This window comes from Magnolia sinica, chromosome 1 (assembly GCF_029962835.1).
Source record: "Magnolia sinica isolate HGM2019 chromosome 1, MsV1, whole genome shotgun sequence".
Taxonomy (NCBI): Eukaryota; Viridiplantae; Streptophyta; class Magnoliopsida; order Magnoliales; family Magnoliaceae; genus Magnolia; species Magnolia sinica.
In genome coordinates, this window is record NC_080573.1 from 25,098,254 (window position 1) to 25,123,344 (window position 25,091).

Genomic DNA, 25,091 nt, shown 5'->3' on the forward strand with positions numbered 1-25,091 from the left:
ACGGTATGCGCAGGATTGATGTATGACTGGATTGTATGACTCATGCATCTTGCATTGTATGTTTTGATTACTATACGCCCTAATGACATCAGGCCCGTAGCCTCCATAGGCATGTCGTGGATGGCTAGATGGGACACCGAAAATGTTTGGTTTAAGCATCTGGAAACTTTAGATGTCCATGGGTGAAAGTCCCTAAACCTCCGAGACCAGGAGACGCCCCAACGTCGAGACCGAGTGGATACATGAGCGCCCGAGTGATGAATACCAGGAAGCCACATCTCCCACTGTGTCATGGTCGATTGGGAAGGGGTATGGCCTTACCCACCCTAGCGTAGGGGGCAATGCTAGGCTGATTTTGACCAGCTCGTGAATGGGTCCGCTATCGACGTGTCGGATAGGTATTGGCAGACTATTGGCCAGGCGGATAGTGAGGTTTCTTACACTCACTTGGACTGTGCGGCTGGCAGAGCGGCAGTGCCATCTAGAGTATACTAAACCCCGGTGATGATCTCAGAGATGAACTGTACTGATATGTAGACTTATTGAGTAGGAGTTGCATACTCATTCATTCATTCATTCACTATCCACTCAGGCTGGTGGTGCGTAACTATTTATTACATGTGACTTTGCAATGGCAAGGATTTTGGTTGGGGTGCGCAACTAACCTGAGATCAGGAGTTTACCACATTGAGTCTGACTATCCAAATTTAGGCATGGGACTGGTTTGGATAGAAGTCCCTTGTGCTGGACCCCATAGCTTGTGATACTACATACTATCATCCCAACTTCACACTCTAGCATGATCATTCCATTCGCACTGCATATTGTATTACATCTAAGCATATGGTATTTTGGGTTACTATGTTTATGCATTTATATGGCCTAAACACGACTGACGGTATTCATGGATTCATAGGATTTGCGTGTTGCATTGTATCATCGGCATCTAATATTTGGTTTATTGTCTCTGCATTGCATAGTTGATCTACATTGCTTCATCAGTATATGATATTATTTTTATTATATTTCTACATCATATAGCCGGAATAAGGCTGATGGTATTTATGGGCCTATCAGTATATTTATACATTACTCTGATATTGTATGATTTATGAGTTTATCAGTATTTTCTGCTTACTCTGATTACTTTGATATTGCTTAGTTGACACTACCTTGTGCACACACTTTCACCACCCACTAAGCTTTCTATAAGCTTATGCATGATAGATGTATGCAGGTAATGTTAGGTTGCAGCAGCATTGAGCTTGAAGCGTGCAGCGAACTTATAAAGTTTTAATTTTTGACATATGTATTTCCCTTTCATCACTGTATTCAACTGGTTATATTAGTGGATATGTGATGATGATGTTGCTTTTATGATTTGGGTAAACTTATGGTTATACTTCTTACGAGATAAATGTACGTTGGAAAAAAAAAAATCCTCCTTGTAGGATCCTAGGATCGGAACCTGGCATACGAGTGCTGGGAGCCAAGAATGGGGTATTGCGGAGGCTATCGGCACTAGATTCGGCAATCGAAAATTTTGTGAGCCCGGTTTCCGAGTTTGGGGCGTGACAGTTGTTGTTCTGTTCACCTTGTCTTTTAAAATCTTCAGTGTTTTAATTCACTTATGAATCTACTTGCAGCCAACATTTCATGTTTTCAACTGACTAAAATGGCATCCATGAATTGTATACACGCGTACAAACAGAAGAGTCCATGTCTTTGGAATGGTTTGGAATGGTAGACTTTTGGGATTTTATTATTATGGGTTCTCATCAGGTGTCAATGACTCTTGAGTGTCAAGAAAAAAATTCATGTCCTAGTGGTGTCTTGAAAATTTAAAAAAAAAAAAAAAACATGACACATTGGAAAAAATCAGGTATCAATGACTCTTGGGCTCCATATTGGCCTTACAGAAATCTTCGTTACCTTGTACTAATAAATGATTGGTGTGGCAACTAATGGATCCTGAATTTTGGATTAAAAACATCACCATTCTATGTGAGATTTGGACTTCAGTGGAAATTTGCTTGTTTTGTTTCTGAACTATATACACGATACTTAGCTTCATTTAACATCACACAAGATGTTTGTTCAGTAACATGGGGCTTCTCATGTGAATTTGTCAGAATCATGTTCTTATGTGTTTTTCACTCAATTGGTTTTTCAGACTGATTTCAACTGAGCAGAGATAGAATTTGGCATTAGAGATTTCTTTTTTGAATTACTATGCTGGTTTGGAAGTGGAATTGAATTTTCAATTCCCACTGTATCATTTGGTGAAACGTTTATTTTGAACTCTAATACTTGTCATATATTTTGATTTTAGGATCAAAACCTCCAATGTAGTATTTGGTAGTGAGGAATATGAAGTGTTCTGGTTATCAAAGTTCAGAACATGAAGTTCCCTGGTCATCCCTTTTGTACTAGTGGAGCCCATGTTTGGCAATCCAGATAATTGGTATGAAGGGCCGCATCATGGTTGGGGTATGCCTTTAAAACTTTTCAGATCAGACAATTCTCGCCATCCCTCTTGTTATGGACCCTTGTTTTGTTCGCTACCAAACCTTTTGTTTGTGAGCTACTGATATAAGGGTTAGAATTGTTTGACTGTGGAGATTTTTTAGTCATCACCCATCCATTGAAGTTCCTTAGATTAGTGGTCAGGATCCCAAAACCATGGGCCATAAATGTACAAACTGGCTATAAATTAAGCAAATCTTGATATTGATAGTACTTAATTTTAATGGTGATGAAATTTTAGCTTATTTGTTCCTTATGTATTGAAGTATCCGCCTATCAGTTATAGTGATTGAACTACAGTTTTACGATTTCTTGTTATCTGTTACTTTTTGCTGCCCCAAACGACCTCAGAATTCTAAACATTACAGGTAGAAGAGAAGGTGAGTGTCACTACTATGGATTGCAAGATAAGTCGAACTAGTTTTACGAAGCGCCAGCATATGCTCTCTTGCTTGCCTGGCCTCTTTAATACTGTCTGCCTTATATTTCGATCTGTCAACTATTCCTCAATTACAAAACAGGAGCTTGTTCATAAAATACTCTTGCATAATTGTGATATCAATGAGACAGGTAATCAGGATTTCTACTGGGACTATACTTCTTGTTTGTGTTTTATTTGAGTTAGAAAAGAACTGAACTTCATCGCAACTGCATTGCAGGAGAAGTTGAAGAACAATTAAAGCTACTAGAAGAGTTGGTTCCAGATTGGATTTGTGGAAAGATGGTGTCTAGTGGGGATTTTCTCTACTGGTACTTCTTTCATCTGTGTATAGATAAATTGGAAACTAGCCGAAAAAACTGAAGGATAGAACTTGCAAAACCAATGGAGTCAGAGTGTTCTCATTGATCCGATAGCGAGCATGGCGAACGGGAGAGGAGATTCAGCCATGCTTCCCAAGGTACACGAATGGCGAACGGTTCTTCCTCGGTGATCTAAAGGTAGTGAATGGAGCCTCTTTGTGGGTAATCTTGCTTTTGACATCAAGGAGGACGATCTCCACAAACGGTTCGGTCAGTTTGGGGATGTCAATGACATTTACATCCCTTCCTTCGCTCGATTTGGAAGAAAGAAGGGATATGCTTTTACTCGATTCCAGAACAGGGGGGATGCTCAACAGGCGAAGGAAATGCTCAATGATCGCTTCATTGGTAGGCACCGAATGATCGTTAACGATGCCTCTCAGAGAACGGCTCCCAACAACCCCTCCATTGGCCCCCAAAACCCTAGACCTAAGCCTACTCTAGACCCTCCTTCTGACATTCCACCTCTCTCCTCCAACACTATAGGTAGGGTCCCTGTCCAAGCCACCTCTAATGACCTCAACCACATGTCCTATGCAGATGTTCTACATCCTCCCAATCCTCCAGCCACCAACTCCTCCATTATTGTTCCCAAATGGATATCTGATAAGGGTAGGGCGGATATGGCCAATGCCATCATGGGAGAGGTTCACAGTCCGATAGATGCTTCCAACAACTTGGCAGACATTCTGAAATCTTCCCCCTTCAAATCTTTAAACCCTTAGATTCACAGGATTTCTGAATATGGCTACGCGATCAGTTTCAAATCCAAAGAGGGAGTTTTAGCATTCTCAAAGGACCACCTCCTCCACCAGAAAATGAACTTCAAACACTCCAGAATATGGGCAGGGGAATCTGGATTCGAATTGAGGGCATTCCCTTGCATGCCTGGAGTGATCATACCATCGGAGAGATTGCTAAACAGATGGGGACAGTCATTAAATTGGACAGGGGTACTCAAGACGGAACAAACCGCTGGTTTGCCCGAGCTGAAATTATACCTCACCGGGGTGATCCACCTTTCAGGGCCTCCAAACTCCTTGTAGAAGGAAGAGCATATCATATTATAGCCTTTTTCAACTACTACTACCATTCGAATGGGGAGATTTTGCATTCTCCAACCCAGCGTACACCCCATCTAACCACTGAAGGAACAAGAGAATGGGTTGCCCAGACCTTTAGGCCAACTCACCATAAGCCACCTGAGGATGATTCTCAGCAATTCCAAGGCTGTACCGATGACCAATCAGGGCTAATGGAGGATGCTCACCCTGCAGATCGTCAACTGAGGGATAATGCTTAACCTGTTCGACAAAAGGCCTCAGAGACTACTCCAGTTTCTAATGAGAGACAGACTTGCACCAGGCATGGCGATCACCAACTGAGGGATATTGCTCCGCCTGTTCAACCGCCAGCCTCAAAGTTTATATAAGCTACAGATGAAAGACAGATTCATGCTTCCCCTCCAAGCCATCAACGACAGTTGCATCACTAACCACATCCATCCCCAAGCTTCAACCACCAGATTTTGGATCTCATTCCTCAATTACACATACCCAGCAGGATTAATCAGCCAACTGACAAAGATGTCATCCAACCACTAGCCCAGCTCAGGGAGGCTGACGTTTTCAATATCAGACCCTTTGATGACACTTTGCGCTCCTCCTCTGTTAGCCATCCCACCGTGTCCCATCCTCGTTAGCCGCAACACTCTACCCCATGGAATCAACCACCCCAACAAACTCTGGAAGCTTGGGACAGGTGGCTATCTGGTATAAAAGATTTATTCAAGGACAACCCAGAAAGACTGTTTCTCAGCCCTCCTTGCCCCAATCTACCTCAAACTAGTGTTCGAAATAACTCCACCCTATGTGATCCCCCAGCCAGGACAGCCAGTGAGGAGTTGTAGGGTCAGAATGCCTCCCTAGTTAGGACAGTCAATGAGGAACTGCAGGCCCAGACAGATACATCATTTGGCCAAGAAGAAGCCCAAAATGAACCAGTATGCAATGAAGTATATGAGCCAGGAAATCAATTAGATCCAAAATCTCCTAAGGGGCTAAAATTATGGGTAGATACTCAAGGCTCAACAGGTACTGACAGGCCACCCTCTTTTGACTCCAACATTGATTCTGATCAAGAGGCAAGAATTAGGAGGGAGAGTAAAAAGAAAAAGAAAAACTTGTCCAAGCTAAGTATCATTTACAGGAAGAGTCAAACACTGAAAGGTAAACCGCGTCGGGCTGAGAATAGAGGTTGTGTTTTTGATGTGTATCATTCTTTCATGGAATGTGCGTGGGGTAGGTAATGCTCAGACTACCCGTTTTCTAAAAAGGCTGGTTACGAAACACAATATCGCTCTCCTTTTGTTACAAGAACCGATGATCAGAGAGTCTTGGTGTGCCCTGGTGGCTTCCAGACTAGGTTTCTCCTCGCATTTCGCTGAGAATATGGGGGCTAACAAGATTTGGATCCTGGCTTCAGATCATCTCCAGCTCTAACCATCCGGATCAGCCTCCAATCCATAACATTCTCTGCCCTATCAGATTTCTTCCCCCAACCAATCACTGTCACTGCTGTTTATGCTAACCGCGACAGAGAAAGTAGGAAGCAGCTCTGGGATAAGCTGAGAGACATTTCTAGATTGACATCTAACCCGTGGCTAGTCAGTGGTGATTTTAACACCACGACTAGTCCGGATGATTGTATTGGTGGGACACCTCAAATGACGGGAGCTATGCGAGAATTCTAGGATGCAATCAATGATTCAGGCCTAATTGATTGACGCAGGTTTTTCAGGCCCACCATTTACTTGGAGCAACAATAGAGCTGGCAGAAGTCGCAGATGGGCCAGGATGGATCACATGTTTATCAATTCTGATTGGCTGTCTCTGCTCCCAGGCTTTTTGGTCCACCATCTACCGAGGATCCATTCCGACACTCACCACTTCTTCTCACTTTCCAGGGAGCAGTTGCTAAACTCCCACGCCCTTTTCAATTTCAACAAATGTGGACAACTCATGATGATTTCAGGAATGTGGTTGCTAAAAGCTGGGAATCTGAGATCACAGCCTCTCCTATGTTTAAGCTCTCTATCAAAATGAAGATTTTGAAGAATACATTGAGAAAATGGAACCATGAGGTGTTTGGGAATGTTTTCAGAAATGTCCAAGAGGCTGAGAAGGAATTTACTAGAGCCGAGCTTTGCTTTCTCAACTCCATGACAAATGTGGATTCTTGCTCTTTACAGCAAGCCCAGGCTAACCTGAAACGTGCTTATTTGTAGGAGGAGATCTATTGGAAAAAAAAATCCTGGAATACCTGGTTGTCTGAGGGAGACAAGACTACCCAGTTTTTCCACAATTCTGTCTTGGATAAGCGGAGACGTTTGACTATCCATAGTACGAAGACTTCTTCTGGGGAGATGCTTGAAACGAATGACGATATGAGTGAAGAAACTGTTCGTTACTTCCAGCTCTTATTCTCTTCGGAAGGAATCGATTGTAATGGCGACATCCTCAACTGCATCCCGAAGCTGGTGACCCCCTAAATAAATCAAAGCCTCATGAGGCCCCTAACTCTTGAAGAAGTTAAGGAAGCGGCAACCTCCATTCCGTTGGACAGTGCCCCTGGGCCGGATGGGTTTGGAGGTGCGTTTTACACTTCCTGTTGGGATCTGATTGGCCCAGATCTCTTTGAGGCTGCAAAAGATTTCCTTCTTGGTGGCCACATTCCTAAGAGCTTTCAACGCACTCACATTTTCCTGATTCCAAAAAAAAGAATCCTCGAATACGTTACAGATTTCAAGCCTATCAATCTCTGCAATTGTATTATGAAGATTTTTTCTAAGGTCATGGCAGTTAGGCTCGCTCCTATCCTCCTCGTCTTGATCTCCAACGAACAGGGTGCCTTCATTAAGGACAAATCCATTATGGACAACATATCAATAGCTAGGGAAATGATTCACGACATTGATCGAAAAGTTTTTGGAGGTAACATGATTATAAAACTTGACATGAAAAAGACCTATGATCGCCTGGAATGGCATTTTAGAATGCAGGTTTTGGACAGATTTGGGTTCAGCCCCCTATGGACAGCCCAACTCCAAAGATGTCGAAGAGATGTTTGGTTCTTTATTCTCATCAACGAACGGAGTTATGGCTTCTTCCAAGCTGGTAGAGGTCTCCACCAGGGAGATCCGTTATCTCCAACCATATTTATTCTTGTAACTTATGTATTCAGCCAGGCCGTCTCAAATCTCTTCTCATTGGGCCGATGCCAGCCATTCAAGCTCTCCAACAACTGCCTCTCTATTTCCCACCTTTTTTATGCTGATGATGTGATTCTTTTTTTTGAATGGCAGGCTCTCTAATGTGCGGATCCTCCTCCATCTAATTCACCAATATGAGAATGCTTCAGGTCAATGGGTGAATGCTTCCAAAACTTCATTCCTATTACCCACAAAAACGTCCAAGAACAAAGCTCAGAGAATCAGCACCCTCATAGGCTTCAGTCAAACCTTTCTTCCCATGATGTATTTGGGGATTCCTCTCACCAAAGGTAGAATCTCTACCCCACTTTTACAGCCGATCGTGCATAAGATTACACGCAAGATTGATGGCTGGAAGGCAAATCTTCTCAATCTAGCTACAAAACAGGTCCTCATTAAGCATGTTCTATCCAGCATTCCCATCCATTTGCTATCTACTATCAACATTCCTAAGCTCGTCTACAAATCCTTGGAAAAGGTGTTTGCAAATTTCTTTTGGGGAACCTCAGAGAAGGGAAACAAAAGGCATTGGGTCAAATGGGCCAAAATCTGCTTGCCTCTCTATGAAGGAGGCCTTGGAATTAGAAGCTTAGAAGATATCATGCAGGCTTTCAGAATCAAAATGGGATGGAATCTGCTCGAAGGAAAATCTCTATGGGCTCGCTTCATTATAGCTAAATATTTTTCGAAACTTATTTCCAATCACGGAAGGGTTGGCTCCATCACTTCCCCTAGTTGGAAGGAGCTTCTCCATACATTGCCTTTTACCCTTCATCACTCAAGATGGTTGATTGGTGAGGGAAATGTCGACTTCTAGAATCAGAATTGGACAGGCAGGGGAATTTTGGCAGGTGTCGTCATGACCTCGATCCCTCCTCATTTACAAGGGGCCAAGGTTAGCGATTTTGCAGTAGATGAAATCTTTCTTAAATTCAAGATATCATTTCCCCCTCAGCCATGCAGACCATATCAGCCACTGAAGTTGGCCTTTCCAACCGAGAAGATAGATTCATTTGGGATTTAACCTCGAAGGGATCCTTCACCCTAAAATCCTCCTGGAACGTCATCAGGCAGCAATACCCAAAGACCACATGGTCTAGATGGATATGGAACCATTTTCTCCCTGCTAAGATTGCTATTTTCAGTTGGAAAACTGCTCACGCTATCGTCCCTGTTGACGCTGCGATCCAGAAATGTGGGGTTCCTTTCGTTTCCCGCTGCGAATGCTGCTTCCCTTCGACTGTCGCTGCCGCATCCTTTCAGGACCCATTGGGATCCGCCCATCCTTAGCAGAACAGGGGTCAGCAACCCAGGCCATCAATGCTGCCTTATCATCATGCTGAGGAGACGCTAGACCATCTGCTCAGCCTAGGCAGCATTTCTTCTCTGGTATGGGCCCATTTCAGGGCCCTCTTTGACATCCTAGTCCTCCTCAACGCCTCCATTCTTCAGCGGATTGAGCAGTGGTCTACTTTGGCTAGCGACAAGTCCAAGATCAGGATGCTAACTGGTTTCCTCCCCTGTTTCATAATTTGGGAGTTGTGGAATGATTAGAATGCGACCCGTTTTGAGGGTCGAAAAATGTCTACCTCTTCTATCATCTATAGAGTTTCTTGTTGGCTACATGAGATTGGGTCCCTCATCCCAGCCACGAACAGCAATTCCTTGGCTGAGCACCTTACCGTTCAACTGTTAAGGCTCCCCTCCCTCTTCAACTCCCCTGTATCTATGCCTTCCATTATTCAATGGACAAAGCCACCAGCACTTTGGCTGAAACTAAACATCGACGGGTCCTCGAGAGGCAACCCAGGTGAAAGTGATGGAGGTGGTATTTGCCAGGACCACCTTGGCCAACTCGTCTTTGCCTTTCACAATTACTATGGGATCTTTATGAATACTAAGACCGAAGCTAGGGCCATGTTGGATGGCCTCAACATTTGCTCCAACCTGGGACTTACGAATATCATTCTCGAAACTGACTCTAAAGTCATTGCTGATGATCTGAGAGAGACTGACTCCTCTAATCTCTGGAAAATCTGGTATACATTGGGGAAAATTAGAGATAAATCCCGGGACCTTAACCTGGTGATCAACCATACTTTCAGAGAAGGGAATGCAGTGACCGATGCTCTTGCTTGTAACGCCAGTGAAGGGTGTCCAAACAGAATTTTCTTCCATCGTGCTCCTCTCCCGAGGCCAGTTAGAGGGGCTTTAGTGTTAGATAATGCAAGTCTTGGAGCCCTCAGGTGCCACTAACTGTTTTTGCTAGTTTGTCCTATCTGTTGTCCTCTTGTGCAGCTCCTCTCTCGTCCTTCTTTGTTATTTTTGCTGTATTCCCTTTCAACCCTTTTTTTCTTTTCTGTACTAAGGTACATGATAGGAGAGGTTGCCTTCCTTTTTATGGGGCCCTCCTGAATGTCTGTAAATTCAGCTGATCAATGAATTTCCTAGGCTTCGGCCTTTTAAAATAAATAAATAAATAATAAATAAATAAAAATAAAAATTGGAAACTAGCCTGTTTCTCATTAAATCATCCAAATGCTCTTGCAGAATCATTTAAATGTGATTCTTCTTTTCGTTTTTCTCCTTGTTGTATTCTTTGCCATTTGGCTTATTTTAATTTGAGTCTTTACCTTTCAAAAAAAAAAGCCCATTATATCCTATGGGCTAGACGTTTTCAGTTTTCCCCCCTTCCTTTTCTTGGCATCTATTATTGTATAATGTTAACACCAGTTGGCATGAAGACAAGGGTCTGTTCGTTATGTGCTATTTACACATTGGTTGGTCTGGGATTAAACAGTGATTGGTAATAAAATAGGTTTCTAGCTGGTAAAGACTCAAGATATTATTCATAACTCAAAACTTGGGAGAGTTTGACTACGCATAGCAAACCTATATTCTGAATTTGAAACATATTTATAAATCATTGTTGAATTTTTGTTGACTTTTAGTGGGAAACTTTTAGGACTTGATCAGGTTGGTTAATGGTGCTACTTCTTTATTTAGTTAACTTTAGTAGGAAACTATGCTTATCATGATATTTCTGTTAGGTTGATACTCATTTTTAGGATGTGTATTATGCTCATGAGTTTCTTCTCTTTTGAGTCGTCTATTGAGAATTCATGTTCAAAATACACCTTAGTAGTGTCCAAGCATTTATTTATGTGTTTCATGTTTGGATGATATTTTTTAGCTTGAGGATATTTGTATCTTATTTTGTGGATATTTAATTATTACTGTTTTCTTATTTTGTTGTACAGCTTAGATTTAGATATAATTCATTTTTAGGATTTATGAGTATGTTTACATTGATTTATCATTTGTAGGGACACTTACCGAAAAAGGGAAAGACTACGACTTGCAGTAGTACCAGGGAAAATTTTCACACCAATTGAATAGTTCTTTTATTATGTTTTGAGATTATTGTGTTCTTAATTAGATGTGGTATACAAATGATGCAATGTATTGTGTTAAATAGTAAATTTTATTTGTAGAACGTGTAGAAGTTCTTCTTACTAGTATCCGTGGGGTTACTGTTGCTAGAGGAATTGTCTTGAGTAAAGATCCGCTCATAAAAGTAGGCAGGTTCCCACTTGGAAATGGTTTTTGGGAAGTATATATTCAGGTGGCAATTGTACGTGAAGAGACTTTAATGAGACCCTATGGACGATACAGAACAATTGGGGATGCAACTAGAACAAGTATTTGTTGGCCCGATTGTTGTTATTTGGTAAGATTTATTCATTTATTTATTTATTATTATTATTATTTTTTGCATACCTTCGTACATGAACACCTGTGTGCACCTTTGCACATGTGTCTTATGCATATAATCTAAATGGTCCACACCATATGGTACCCCTTTAAACCTCAAAAGTCCAACCTTTAGCCCAATATAAAACTCTAGTGGGCTATGGAAAAAGGAAACAATTTCCTCCCATGATTTGAAGTTCTCCTTGCTATGGCCCACTAGAGTTTTGCATCGGCCCGATTGTTGGGCTTATGATGTTTCAAGGGGTGACACATTTCATGGACCGTTTAGATTCTATGCCCATGACACGTGTGCAAAGGTACGCATGGGTGCTATATAAGGTGCGCAATTGAACTTCTTATATAAGATTATAAATATTAACTAATTTCTTTTTGTTATTTTATTTTGTAGGTTGTGACAGCTATGGATTGAGCTAAATGGAGGGATCTCTCTCTCTCTCTCTATTTTTTATTATTATTTTATTATTTTTTGTTATTTTTGAATGCTGAGAATTTTCAAACTTGATTGGAATCAATAATAGTTCCTAAGATTTGTTGTTTGGAAAATTTGACTCTTTTATTCGTTGGAAATTAGTCATCATCTTGGCCTGTGGTAAAGTCCACATTAATGTGAAAAATAGGCATTGTTACTTGCTAATGGCGGCAACATTCTTTCTTTCTTTTTCCTTTTTCCTTTTTTCCCTTTTTGTCAAGCTGAAAACTGTGAAATGAAATCATCAAGTAAAAGAGCCAAAAGCATAGATAAAAAGGTGTGAAGTTGAACGAGCCATTATCTAAGGTATGCTGAAAACTGTACCATACCTTCTGGATATCCGGTAGATATTTTCAACTTCTCTAAATGTCCATCATAGTAATCACCAATCTCTAATTTAGGAATCTAGCTACATGTATGCTCCGATGAATTATTTGGATAGGAATTACTGCAATTTGTTCTAGATCATGTTGAAGATAAGAGGGTGGAATATTTGCTTGAGGTTAGTGAAATAGTGATGTAAGCTTTTTCTTTTAGTGCTCATGCTATATTCCCTACAAATTTCTTTTAACTGGTTGTATTTAATTATTGAAAATGTGATACTGCAGGGATTGCTGGAGGCTCGTGCGGAACTTCGACATTTGCTTCTTAAATCTCATGATCGCTTAAAGGATCTATTCTTTTTGGATATTGCCCTTGATTCTACAGTTAGGACGGCCGTTGAGAGGGGATATGAGGAACTGAATAACGCTGAACCAGAAAGAGAAGACCTTTGCTTTCGGTTCCTTAATTTAAATGTTCATGCTTGTTCTGCGTTGTATCTCTTCATTTCTCTCTGGTTACGTTTCTTACATTTATTTCTAATCTCAAATATCCTTACATTGTGCCGATACTTGACGTGGGAATAAAATGCAACATTAACGTATATACATTTTTTTAATTACCGCACCTTTCAATGAATAACCGGTCTAAAAATGTTTGTTTTAACTCTACAGCTTCTTAATTCTAGAATTCCCATTCTCAAGCCTAACTACTGGTGACGGATTTGTCTATGGCCTGCTGTTGGATTCAAAACAACCCTACTGTTGGGGCAATAGCATCTACATCCAAATGGTTATCCCTCATCCAATGGCTGAAGAAGCTTCCTACTTAGAAATCAGTGCTGGGGACCACCATATCTGCAAATTGAGATTGCTCGTCAAAGGGACCTATGCAAACATCTCCATGGTTGTGCTTAAAGAAGACTAGACATGAGTAAAATCAAGAGAGTTTTTGCACCAACTTGGTATGTGGCTAATATTGCACTTAATTGCATGTGTGGCTGTCAATGGGTACCTGACGAATCCAACCCAATGTTAATACATCTGGGTCTCATTTATGGGACCCATTAAGCAATTGGGATTGGGAGGTAACCCATTCACTGCCATGTTCTCTTTTACCTAGACATTGTTTGGCATGTTCTCTTTATCCCATCCAAGCTTTTCCTCTTATTTATTTTATCTTTTATTAACATCAATTGTAGAATCAGAGTCCACCTCAAGGCTTGGGAGGTAACCCATTCACTGCCATGTTCTCTTTTACCTAGACGTTGTTTGGCATGCTAGAGCGCAATAGGACTACTCTATACAAATTGAAGTTCTAAGTGACCTGTATATTGTATTTCGTACTTTTACTAGCACAAATCTGCCAAAGATCAGTTCTCATTTGTAATGATTACTCCATTATGTTTAATTCAGAAAATTCTTGTTCATTGGAGGGCAATGTTAGTTTATTTTGACTTGTTTTTCCAATACATGTTTGCTTATCTATGAGCTGGAACTTGCATTGAAGAGTTTGGCATGATGTTAATCCCAAGAGCTTTGCTTGGTTCACATGAAGTACATGTGACCACAAATATAAATATGTTGTATTCCCATATATGTATATAAAATAAGTGGGCTTGCTGTCAAGCTGAGAACTCTTCACATTTTTTAAAAAAATATACCACCTACTTTTTATTTACTACTGAAGTTTGCCTGTAGTCTTGTGGCACATGCATTGTAAGAATGCTGGCTATATTTGATAATTCAATAATTTTTAGTTGCAGGGCATTAAAGAAACGTTGGAGCATAGTCAAGGAACCACTCCATATACTTTTAGCAATGGAAAATCAGATTATGCTGAATTTGAGATTGTAGATGCACATCAAAACTTTTCTGCTGAACTAAAGCTAAAGAATTTTGTAGGTTTCTACTCTAGATTGAAAGACGAAGCACGATTTTTCATGCTTGACCATCTTGATGATCTCAAGGTGAGTGCAAATTCATTGTTAAGATCTATCTTTATCATTTCATAGAGCTGAAAGAAATTGAATGGTGGTTGGTATTAGAAAGCCAAGAAGGATGCTGCTCTTTCTAGTGATGAAGTAAAGGTTATGGCCTTTGATGAGGAAATTCAGGTGTGTAGTTTCATCAAATTAACTTGGTCTTTTCCTTTGGAACCTTTGTGTGTGTGTGTGTGTGTGTGTGTGTGTGTGTGTGTGTGTGTGTGTGTTTGTGTTTTGACATATTTGCCTGGGTCCTATATGTTCCAGTTCACTTTTGGGGGTGTGGTATTTCTTCCTTAGGATGCTTCAGTTTAGTAATTCTAGGTTTGTGCTAGTAAAATTATGAAATACAATATACAGGTCACCTAGAACTTCAATTATTTTACTTGGGCTAATGATGGTTAATCATCTACATAGTTGGAGCTATTTCTATAGCCTACTTGTGCTGCTGTCTTCTATGTAACCCAATTGTCGTATACGTGGTTGTTTAGTACATAAGGTTGCGATCTGGAGTTGAGTATTAGTTGTTTACTAATGGGATCTATTTTGGGTAGGATACGGATTAAAAGGTTGTGAATTAAACGAGTTTCTGTTAGGAAGCATAATGCTAGTATTTCAAGTCAGACATGGACCAGAATTGGTTCCCAGAGTTGTCCGTACATCGTCCAACTGGATTCAATTAGCTTGAGGAGAGGCTCCTAATCTACTTTAATTTGACTTTTGTTCCGTTTCAGCCAATGGAGATATATGTGGATGATGAGGCCAAGTTGACCCTGCATGGTCTCGTACAAGTACTCGATGGTTTCTGAAATGTGCATTGAGTTCTCTTATTACCTTCTGTTTTCTTGTCTTTTCTGTAATTGCTCCTCACTTCTTTTCTGACCATTTTATTAATTTCTGAAGCACTGCATTAAACTGAGTGAGTTGGAGAAAAACCGCAAGTTGAATGACCTCCTAGATGCATCGAATTTTAATCAAGTCATCATTTTCGTTAAAAGTGTGAGCACAGCAGCTGAGCTGAACAAGGTACTCGTGGAGTGTAATTTCCCATCTATCTGCATCCATTCTGGAATGTCCCAAGAGGAAAGGTTGGTAAACATCTTTGGGCTACACATAGATTTTCTTACAAGTGCTTTATTTTGTACCTGCACAAGTCCTCACATTTTCCTTGGGATCGTTCTCGGAATTGACCTAGGGGATTTGCTTTCATCCGATTCTCTTATGAACAGGACGCATATAATGCGATGCAATGCCTGAATAGCAGAAGAATCGATGGACGGGTAGTGTTTATCACTTGGGCAAACAGGGTAAAGGGGGTAAATGGGGCTTCTGCGACTCCATCACAAAATCAACATATGACGTATTCGCTGAAATCTTCCCGGCGTATGGAGGTCGAGATCCCTCAAACGGGACCGGATAATCCTAAGCATCGGACGGAGGGAGCGGACATCTCTACGACAGCGGATCCGAGGGCGGTGAAGGAACATCTAAAACGACTAGATCTGTCGCTGGTGGGAACGGCGGATAACCCGGAGGTTCGGATTGGGAGGTTGACGACGGCTCTACAGGCTTAATTCTAAGCTCAATGCGGCGGAGGTGAAAGTAGTAAGGCTAGATTCGGTCGGGTTTCTTCTAACCTTCCTGTCCAAAAATGTGTTGGATGATTTTCTCAGGAGGGATGACCTTCACAAGTCAATGGGCTTGTTAATGGTGGAGCCATGGACACCAGAGGTGGTCCTTGGGGGAGATGGGATTTGGATGCACCTTTTTGGTATCCCTGCACGGGCCTGGCTCGAGTCAGTCATCCTGGACCTAGCTAGTTTCTTTGGGATGGTGACCAGAATTGATTCCAATACCAGATTTGGCTACTTCAAGCTTTTGCCAAAATCAAGGTGAAACCAAGGCCGGGGGTTAACTTCAATCAGGTATTGTGTTTGAAAGTGCTGGAGAGGGAGTACCCGATCATCCCGGTTCTGGAACCTCTATTCATGTAGGGAGGTAATGCAACTATTAATCAGGTTTCAAAGGAAAGCACAAAGGAGTGGGTGATTAGAAGATTTCACAACTCTCACGGCCACCTACCAGCTGTTTGTGAAAATGCTTGTTATAAGGTGCCTGCTGATGCAAGGTTAGAAACTGGTGGAGAGGAGGGTAATTGGTTAGAGGGAAGTGAAAGGAAGGCGGGGACAGCTACTGGACAGGGATTGGAAATAGGTAGGCAGGGTGTTTGTACAAATGCCATTCTGGCTGTGTCTAGGCAGGTGGTTGGTAGAGAGGCTACAACAAAGGTGGTTACAAATGTAGGCTGCCCTCTTCGGACAGGGGCCATTCGGTGTGAAGGTGTCAATTTCTATGGAGAGGTGGAAGCGTTGAAGTCTGGTACTCTTCCTCAAGAAGGCCATTTAGAAGGAAGGAGAACTAGTTTCGATGATTGTGACAATGCCATAGGCGATGTTACCAAACAAGGTGATCTTAGGAGGTTATGGACGGGGGTTATAATTGGATGGTTCTTGTCTACGTTCGGGGTGATAGCTAGCTGGATGGAGAAGTTCAAGGCTCGCAGGCTGATCCCCTTCCTTCGGCTATGGATTTGGGAAGAAGGAGGAAATCGATGGGTACTTCACAGGGGCCCAGATTTGCAGAAACGACCCACACCTCTGACATGGAAAAGCAGTTGGCTGATAAATCAGATCAAGCCCCTGTCCATGCTGGCATTTCTCTGAGTGAAGAGGATTTGCTGAGGGGTCTGCAGCCATACTCCTGGTCTCACCTCTCTACCATCAGGCCTAGAGAATTGGACTACCCCTTGGAACTCGATAGGGAGGGTCAGCCGCTGAGATCTTGGCGTGTGGTGTTAGCTGATATCCCTCCATGTGGGGTGGATGGGAACAACCCTCAGCTGGCTCTGGAGCTGTGGGCGTGCAGGGGTAAGGAGAACTTATCTCCTAACCAACGGTTCAGTCCGGCCTGGGAAAGTGTGGACAGGGGTGGTTATTTTGGAAATAGATTTGGAAGTAACTCTGGTGCAGGTCAATGCAGATCTTGGCAGATTCCCGATCAGGCGCAGAAAGAACTAATCTGGAAGTAGATCTTTCTCCATACTTCTTGTCCGTATTTTGAACAGATGATCAGCTTAAGGCTGACTGGGTAGGACAGGAACAAGACCTAAACAGCACGAGGGAGAAGAGTCGGGAGTAGATGATCATTATCAGGATACGAAGTTGACAGGAACCTCAGTGAAGAAAAAGAGGTCAGAATCCCAGAAAAGAGTGGGCAAGTATAGAAGGCATAAAATTTTGTACTCTAAAGGAAACTGGGAATCTAGGCTCCGCAGGTTAAAGAGAAGGGCCGTGAATATAGGGTGTGTGACGGATGGATAACATCTTGGTGTGGAACGTCTGAGGGATAGGAAACCAGTGATCCTTGCGGACTGCGACAAGGTTGATAAAGAATAATGACCCCTAGTTGGTGGCGCTACTTGAACCAATGCTGGGTGAGGAGAATAGAGTCCGGACGGGGCTTTCGCTTGGGTTTCACTCTTCCTGCTCCAATGGTGATGTGGGAGGAAAGATTTGGATTTTTTCAGAGCTTCCATTTCTTTGTCTGTCCTTTTCAAAACTGACCAATGTCTTTCAACTGCTATTACTATACAAAATTGTTCCTCCCAGGTATATATTACCTTTGTGTATGCTAGGTGCGCGAGAATGTTACGGCGAGCTCTCTAGTCAGATCTTGCACCATATCAGCCTCAGTGTAAGGCCCCTGGGCTGTCTGTAGTGATTTTAACGCAACCATTGAAGCCTCTAAAAGGAGTAGACGACCGGCAGACCGAGCCTCCTCCTCCGAGTTTGCGGATGCGATGAATGTGGCGGGTTTGCAGGATGCTGGTTTTAGAGGCAGCAAATTTTCTTGGAGTAACAACCAATCAGGAAACTCCTGGGTTTGGGCACGGCTGGACAGGGTCCTCATTAATGTGAACTGGACGTCGCTGTTCCTGCAATTCTACGTCTCCCATCTGCCCCGTATTCAGTCGGATCACGCTCCTCTTCTTCTGACATGTCCTAAGCAGCAGCTCGGTGGTCCTAAATCATTTCGTTTTCAATGCATGTGGATGAAGTAGGAGTCCTTTCTAAGGGTGGTGAAAATGGCTTGGGATAAGGTGGACTCTAATCACCATATCTTCAATGTTCTGGTGAAGCTTAAACAGGTGAAAATGGATCTAAAAAAATGGAACAGTGAGGTGTTTGGGAACATTTTTGAGCAGATTAAGGCGATAGAAGTGCATCTGGCAGATCTCGAGGGGCGTCTGCAGGACTTGGTTGGCTCGTCGAATCAGGCTGATCAAATCTTTCAGGATCGAAACGAAGCAGCCGCCAAACTCGAGTCCCTGGAACTTAAACAGGAAATTTTTTGGAAATAGAAGTCAAGGGTGGACTGGCTCGCGGAGGGGGATAGAAACACGCGGTTTTTTCATGCTGCGGCGATGGAAAGACAGAGGAGATCGATCATCAGTAAAGTGGATCTCGATTCAGGAAATTCGGCTGACAATCCAAATGAGGTGAAAGCTGCGGTGATAGATTTTTTTGAGAAGCAATTTATGGCCACTCCCTGCCAAATGGAGGACCTGGTAAGCCTCATTCCGCATCTGGTTACGCAAGAAAATAACAGAATGTTGATGGAACTTTCGACTATGGAGGAAGTACGTGCAACGGTGTCTTCGATCCCAGCAGATAGCGCAGCTGGCCCTGATGGGTTTCCTTTTAGTTTCTTCACCTCCTCTTAGGCTGTTGTGGGTAATGACATTCATAGGGCGGTGGCATTTTTCTTTCAAGGGGGAAGTTTGCCCAGGTCAGTCACGACATCTCTTATTTGTTTAATTCTGAAATCTGCCACGCCGAAACGTTTCTCTAATTATCATCCAATTAGTATTTGTAACTGCTTTTATAAGATTTTTGCTAAGATTATGGTAGCTAGGCTTAGCCAGGTACTTCCAACTTTGATTTCACCTGAACAGGGCGCTTTTGTGAGGGGCCGAGTAATTGCTGAAAACATTGCATTATCACAAGAGTTATTCAGGGAGTTAAATAGGAAGGTCCGAGGTGGTAATCTAGTGTTGAAGTTGGATATGGATAGAGCTTACGATAGAGTGAACTGGGTCTTTCTCAAGCAGGTTTTGTATCGTGTCGGTTTCAGCAATCAATGGATAAGGCTCGTCGAAAAGTGTTAGGTTAATTGTTGGTTTTCGGTGCTTATAAATGGTGAAATGGCAGGATTTTTCAAATCGACTAGGGGCCTGTGTCAGGGTGATCCAATCTCCCCTAGTTTTTTCATTCTCTCAGCTGAGGTGCTAAGCAGAGGCCTTAAAAATTTATTAAACCAGCAGGTCACCAAACCTTTTGCGGTCAGAAGAGGTTGCCCATTCATTTCTCATTTACTGTATGCTGATGACACGCTGGTCTTCACGAATGGGACAAAAGCTTCTCTACGAGCCACAAAAAGATTTTTGGATAAGTTCCAAGCGTCCTTGAGCCAGTCTATAAATGTTAGGAAATGCTCATTCTTCTATGGTAAAAAATACATCAGAGGTAGTAGTTCAAGCGACCGAAGCAGTCCTCGGTTTTGGCAGATGTGTAGGCCCTTTCTCCTATCTTGGTGTCCTGCTGACGGAAGGCAGGTCAAAGGCGTCTGATTTTAACTCCCTTATTGGGAGAGTGATGGTTCGCATTAATGGGTGGAAGGCCAGACTTCTTTCCTAAGCGGAAAGACTTGTCCTGATTAAAAATGTGCTAGCAAGTATCCTGGTTCATTCTATGGCAGCAGTTCACATCCCATTACAGGTTCTAATGGTAATTGAAAAACAAACGTTGAAAAGAGAAGCGGAAATGCCATTGGAAGAATTGGAAAGCGATGGCTAGGCCTATTTCTGAAGGCGCACTTGGAATCAGGAGGTTGCATGATGTTATGAAGTCCTTTAGAGTGAAGATGGAGTGGCAAATCAAGTTTGCAGAGGATGGAAATGTTTGGAAATCGTATATGATTGCAAAGCATAGGAAGGAGTTGGCTATAGGCATGACGGCCCGATCAGGCCATCTTTCTTCCCCGTTGTGGAAGCGAATTGGGGATCTGATTCCCCTGGTGGACTCGACTATCTAGTGGTAGTTAGGAGCAGGCAACTACAACTTTTGGAGGGTGAATTGGTCCGGGTTGGGTCCCCTTGAACAGCTAGCGGAACAAGAGGTGTCAAAGGACGTGTTGCATCTCCAGGTACGTCACGCACTTGGTCCGATGGGCCCTATTCCCATTGTGGCGCCATGGCTTCTTCTCCCTCAATACGTTCTGGACTTTGTTCTTCAGGCAGGCTTCTGCACATCGGCTGAGTCTGACTTGCCTTTGTGGCCTCTCACGCCCACGGGCGAGTTCTCCGTTAAATCAGCCTGGAAGTTAGTCACTTGTACTGGCCTGAGGAGAAGTTGGGCTCGATGGGTGTGGCACGTTAAACTTCCTCTTAACATATCCCTTCTCATGTGGAGAGTGATTCATTAGGCGATCCCGGTTGATGAGTATTTGCTGTGCATTTCAACACACATAGGAGCACGCATACGAATCACTGACTCACCTGTTTATAGAGAGTAAATTTGCTCATCATATCTAGGGTGTGATAGGTGTTTATTTCAGCTTTAATATAATGGCAGCGACGTCGGTTGAAGGCAGACTGGCTCAATGGGGGGCAGCGGCGGGGGTGACTAGAAGGAGGCCGGAAGGTATTATGCTCATACCGTGCATCATCATTTGGGAGATCTGGAAAGCCCGAAATACTATGATTTTTGAGGTCCAGTTGGTATCTCCAGGTATGAAAATTTTAAATATCCATCGGTGAGTTGCCTGAATAGGGGGTTTGGAGTTACATCCTTGCTCTTGGGGAGGGAGGAGGGCGAGTGCTTCTTCCACCAGGATTGACAGGGACTCGAGGGTGATTAAATGGGAAAAACCTCCTACTGGCTGGGTAAAGATTAATGTCGACGGTTTGGTTAGAGGTAACCCCGGAGTTGCAGGAGGCGGGGGTATATGTAGAGGGGATATGGGTGATTTTGTCTTTGTGTTTTCAGTTAATTATGGAATCAGTTCGAACACCCTCGCTGAGCTAAGAGCGGTCCATGATGGGATCCAGTTTGGTTTACAAAGGGGCTTTCTTCATATCATTTTGGAATCAGATTCACGGCCGGTTGTAGATATGCTAAATGGCTTGTCGAGTCCGGGTTGGAAGTGGAAGGCATGGCTGCATAGAATCCATCATTTGAAGCAACGAGGGAGAATCGTGGTCACGCACATTCTGAGGGAAGGGAATTCGGCGACGTACTTTATGGCGCGGCTGGGGAGCGATTCGTCCACAGCTATGTGGTGGAGCGCTAGCTTGGATCTGCCCCAACAAGTTAGAGGTTAAATTTTTTGTATAAAGTGGGGTTGGGGTCGATGAAAATGGGGTGACATCATTTTGTGCAGTCTTTTTTTTTCTCTACGATAGGCCCTGTATTTTTTGGGGGCCCGAATGTACATGCCTCATATATGAATGAAGGATTTTTGCCAAAAAAAAAAGATGTATGCCATGTATACAATGGATGCAGACATAGAATAGTCTTGTCATTCATCATTTGTTGTGAATGTTTAAGGTGTGCACAACATGTGTTTGATGGAAAAAAAAAAAAAAAACGGTGTCACATTTTCTTTGATTTGGAAGGTTAACACTTTGTTCAGTTGCACTGTTGTAGTGAATTGCAATAATGAGTTCAATCAAGTGGAAATTGACTAAATTGCAATTACCTTAGTATTCATAACAAAGAAATAGCCCTCAAATTTGCATTCCTTTTGAAGTCCAACTTAAATTAATATAATTGCAGTTTGGATCCCTATTCTTTCATTACAATTTCATAATGAGGAAGTAGTCCTCCATCTTGCAAATTTGCATTCCTTTGAAGTCCAACTTAAAGTCACATAAATTGTTTCGTGTGTTGGGAAGATAAATGGTGGGGATACATGCACGCTTTGCTGTTGCTGCCTCTCGGATGCTTGCTTCTGATGTGGGAGTAACTAATGTATCTTATCTTTTATTTACACATAAATGGTGAGCCTGTGGCATGACTTGTCATGAAAGTGTATTATTCTGTTTAAAGTGTATTATTCTGTTTCTGCATTTGGTTGGGAAAAAAAAAAAAAAAAACACTAAGATATGATGGTTTTTAATGGCTATGGATGAAAAACCTTGTTCAACATACATATAGTTGTGATTTCTTTTTTTGTTTTATTTATTTATTTATTTAATAATGCCATTTCTTTGATGGGTTTGGTAAGTTTTCATTTAGAAATGCTATGCCAGTTGTTGTTGGGAAAAATAGAATATGTGGTATGCTGTGCACATGGAAGATGTGGGCAATATCCAGACGTGTGCAGTGAATCATCTCTTTCAGCCCACTGCATGAGTTGCATGAATATGCCATCGTTGGATCTCCTTGCTTGGTTGTAGTGTCTAGCTTTGTCTCACTATAGCTGTGGATTTTCATTTACAACCAAGGTTGAAAATGCAAACCGATATCCACACCCAGCCTCAATGATGGATATGCCCCATCTTTGCTTGTGGTAATACACAAACATGACTTTTTTACTACTGAATTTCTAAGAAAAAGTAGAAAGGTTGCATCTTGCCAAAAAGGATGGGGATGTAAATAGTGGCTTTTTGAAAGCTCTCTACAGTGGTTGCAATTCAAGAAAGGGTGTTTTTTTAGGAACATGAGTAGAAGACTAAGGATGCTTGTATATAATTTATATATTGCTTACTTTCAGTGACTACTCATGCATAGATTACTTGTATAATTTAGCCATTACATGTCATTTTTTGTTATTATATGTTTCTCTTTGATGGGCAAGACTTCTTGAATGCCTCTCTTCATGCATTGCACTTCCACTGGGATGTATCAGTGAATTCTTGATAATACTTACCTATTAGAAATAACATTCAATAACTTCTGCAAAACTCAAGAACACATAGTAATAGCCTCACATTCTTTGGAGCTGAATAGATTTAAACATTCACTATAATTCCCTTTTTTGTTTCTTTGCTTTTGTTGTTGTTGTTGTTGTTGTTTTTTTTTTTTTTTTTTTTTTGCCCCATGTTTCCAGGAAGCTTATATTGATTAATGCCTGTGATTTTGCAGGGGGAGCGTGAGGCGTACTAATGGGAAAAAAAAAAGTTGCTTTCTTGCCCGTGAATACTCTACTTTCTCGTTTGTACTTTTGACTGATATGTAATATTTTTTCCTTATGCATTTGTATTTGTGTTATGATGTATCGCACATGGAAACATGTCATGTATGGTTTCTAGATCCACTTGTGGTGGGGCATATGGGTGACACATGTATAACCCGGATCACCCTAGTAGTGTGGCACTATATTTTTAAAATTTTTGAATCAATGTAATTCCGCCGTTGATAGCAATCAATTTCCACTTTTGTCTCGTACAAAAGTGAAATCTATACCGGGAATGGTGGGATTTCTTTGGGTCATCAACTCCATCAAAGGGGTTTAACACAAAGCCCTACAATTTCAACTAATTAGCATGCATCATGTTGGATCGAATTGCATGCTAAATGCCCATCAATTGAGTCAATCTCCATTCAAGATTGTGTTCAAATCTCACCAGCTTCTTTGCTCTATCTAATCTGCGCTTGCAAGCACCTGAAACTGATTGCTGGCCCTGTCATGAACAGCGAGCTCCAGAACAGGGCCAGCAGGCCCTGTGATGCAATCTAGGATCCCATCAACAAACCTTTACCGGCAGTCATAAAAGTGCCAGTAAAAGCGTAAAAACTGTCAGTAAATCTAACATTTAACGGCGGCCAGCAAAAGTGCCAGTAAACACTGATGGCCACCGGTAAAGCCTTTATTGATGCCACCTTTACTTGCGGTTGGGAGATCGCCAGTGAACCCTCTACCGGCGTTTTTTATCTTTACCGGCGGTTTTAAGCGCCGGGAAAGGCCAGTTTGGTTGTAATGACGCAACTTTTCAAAATGTTTTTTAAAAGGGCACCGAGTCTAAATTCTATGTTAATCAGTTTTATAACATTCCTACTATTTAAACCGGTCCATGCTCTCTTCCACGCGTTTTCCGCGACGTGTTTACTCATCTATGCTGCATACATCATGCCCATCCAAAGGATCCAAACTCCGGGCCACAGCGTGGGTGGAGGATAGCCCACAAATTATACTGTTCAATCAATCGTAACCGTCCAATTGTATTCATCAAATGAACGGTTAGCTAGAGAACGGACGGTTGCTCCCATTCAATAGGGAAACAGATGGATTGATTCATTTCATCATAGTGGTACCCACGATTTGGACAGTTCTGATTGGCATGCAAGCACGCCACGTGTACGTCGGCGAATCACCATCATTTAAAATGCGCAATGTATAATTAGTTTTTGAAAAAATGGTCTTTTAAATCTTCCAACCGGTCAAAGTCAAAGAAGACGACCTGCCCATGTTCTTCTTCAAAGTCTCCCAACGTCAGAAAGAGTGGCTGTATCATAAGCTAAGATACAGCCACTCCTTACCGCAAAATTATCAAATTTCTAGAATATCTGATCCGTTGAAAAAGTGTCCTGAACAATGGATATCAGGTTAATTGAAATTCAGTAGGATCTACTTATTAGGTGGACCACGCCAATACACTGATTCATAATTGCCTGTTCATTGATTTTTGTACTTTCCTATTGTTAAGTGGATCAGTCTGATTTTCATATCAGCCTATGATCATGGTTTGGCCCACCTCTTTGATGGATCGGATATTCTACACGTATGACATGTTGGCGGGAAAAAAAACGACTGTGTCCAGCCGCTGTATTAGATGGTTTTTTCTTCCTTTTAAAAACCAGAAGCCAAAGACGACTAGAAAAGAA

The 25,091-nt window shown here is 42.1% G+C and overlaps 1 protein-coding gene and 1 long non-coding RNA gene across 6 annotated transcripts; both read left to right on the forward strand.

Annotated features, from left to right (window-relative positions):
* Nucleotides 1-1,916: 1,916 nt before the first annotated feature.
* Nucleotides 1,917-12,097, forward strand: LOC131237449 (uncharacterized). Its single transcript, XR_009167257.1, has 4 exons — nt 1,917-3,096; nt 3,186-3,276; nt 10,924-11,327; nt 11,760-12,097. It is a non-coding gene; the product is annotated as an uncharacterized LOC131237449 (long non-coding RNA).
* Nucleotides 12,098-13,140: 1,043 nt separating this feature from the next.
* On the forward strand, nt 13,141-23,635 carry LOC131243327 (DEAD-box ATP-dependent RNA helicase 15-like). 5 transcript variants are annotated; one of them, XM_058242604.1, is made up of 6 exons: nt 13,373-14,130; nt 14,209-14,277; nt 14,880-14,936; nt 15,049-15,233; nt 23,352-23,450; nt 23,525-23,635. In XM_058242604.1, exons 1-5 carry the CDS (start codon nt 14,104-14,106, stop codon nt 23,443-23,445), a joined length of 432 nt encoding a protein of 143 aa, XP_058098587.1. In that variant the 5' UTR covers nt 13,373-14,103; the 3' UTR covers nt 23,446-23,450; nt 23,525-23,635. The 5 variants fall into 5 exon arrangements, 3 of the variants coding, with proteins under 3 accessions (XP_058098594.1, XP_058098576.1, XP_058098587.1); XR_009170028.1 differs by adding an exon at nt 22,160-22,264 and having other exon boundaries at nt 13,374-14,130; nt 23,352-23,635; XR_009170027.1 differs by adding an exon at nt 22,160-22,220 and having other exon boundaries at nt 13,374-14,130; nt 23,352-23,635.
* Nucleotides 23,636-25,091: the final 1,456 nt, after the last annotated feature.

What these genes read in the sequence shown, in the direction of transcription:
- LOC131243327 (XM_058242593.1), top strand. Translation starts at nt 14,104, where the DNA reads ATGCTTGACCATCTTGATGATCTCAAG. An exon ending in ACCATCTTGATGATCTCAAG is followed by an intron (nt 14,131 to 14,208) that starts GTGAGTGCAAAT and finishes GGTTGGTATTAG; the next exon opens with AAAGCCAAGAAGGATGCTGC. An exon ending in GGAATGTCCCAAGAGGAAAG is followed by an intron (nt 15,234 to 23,351) that starts GTTGGTAAACAT and finishes GTGATTTTGCAG; the next exon opens with GGGGAGCGTGAGGCGTACTA.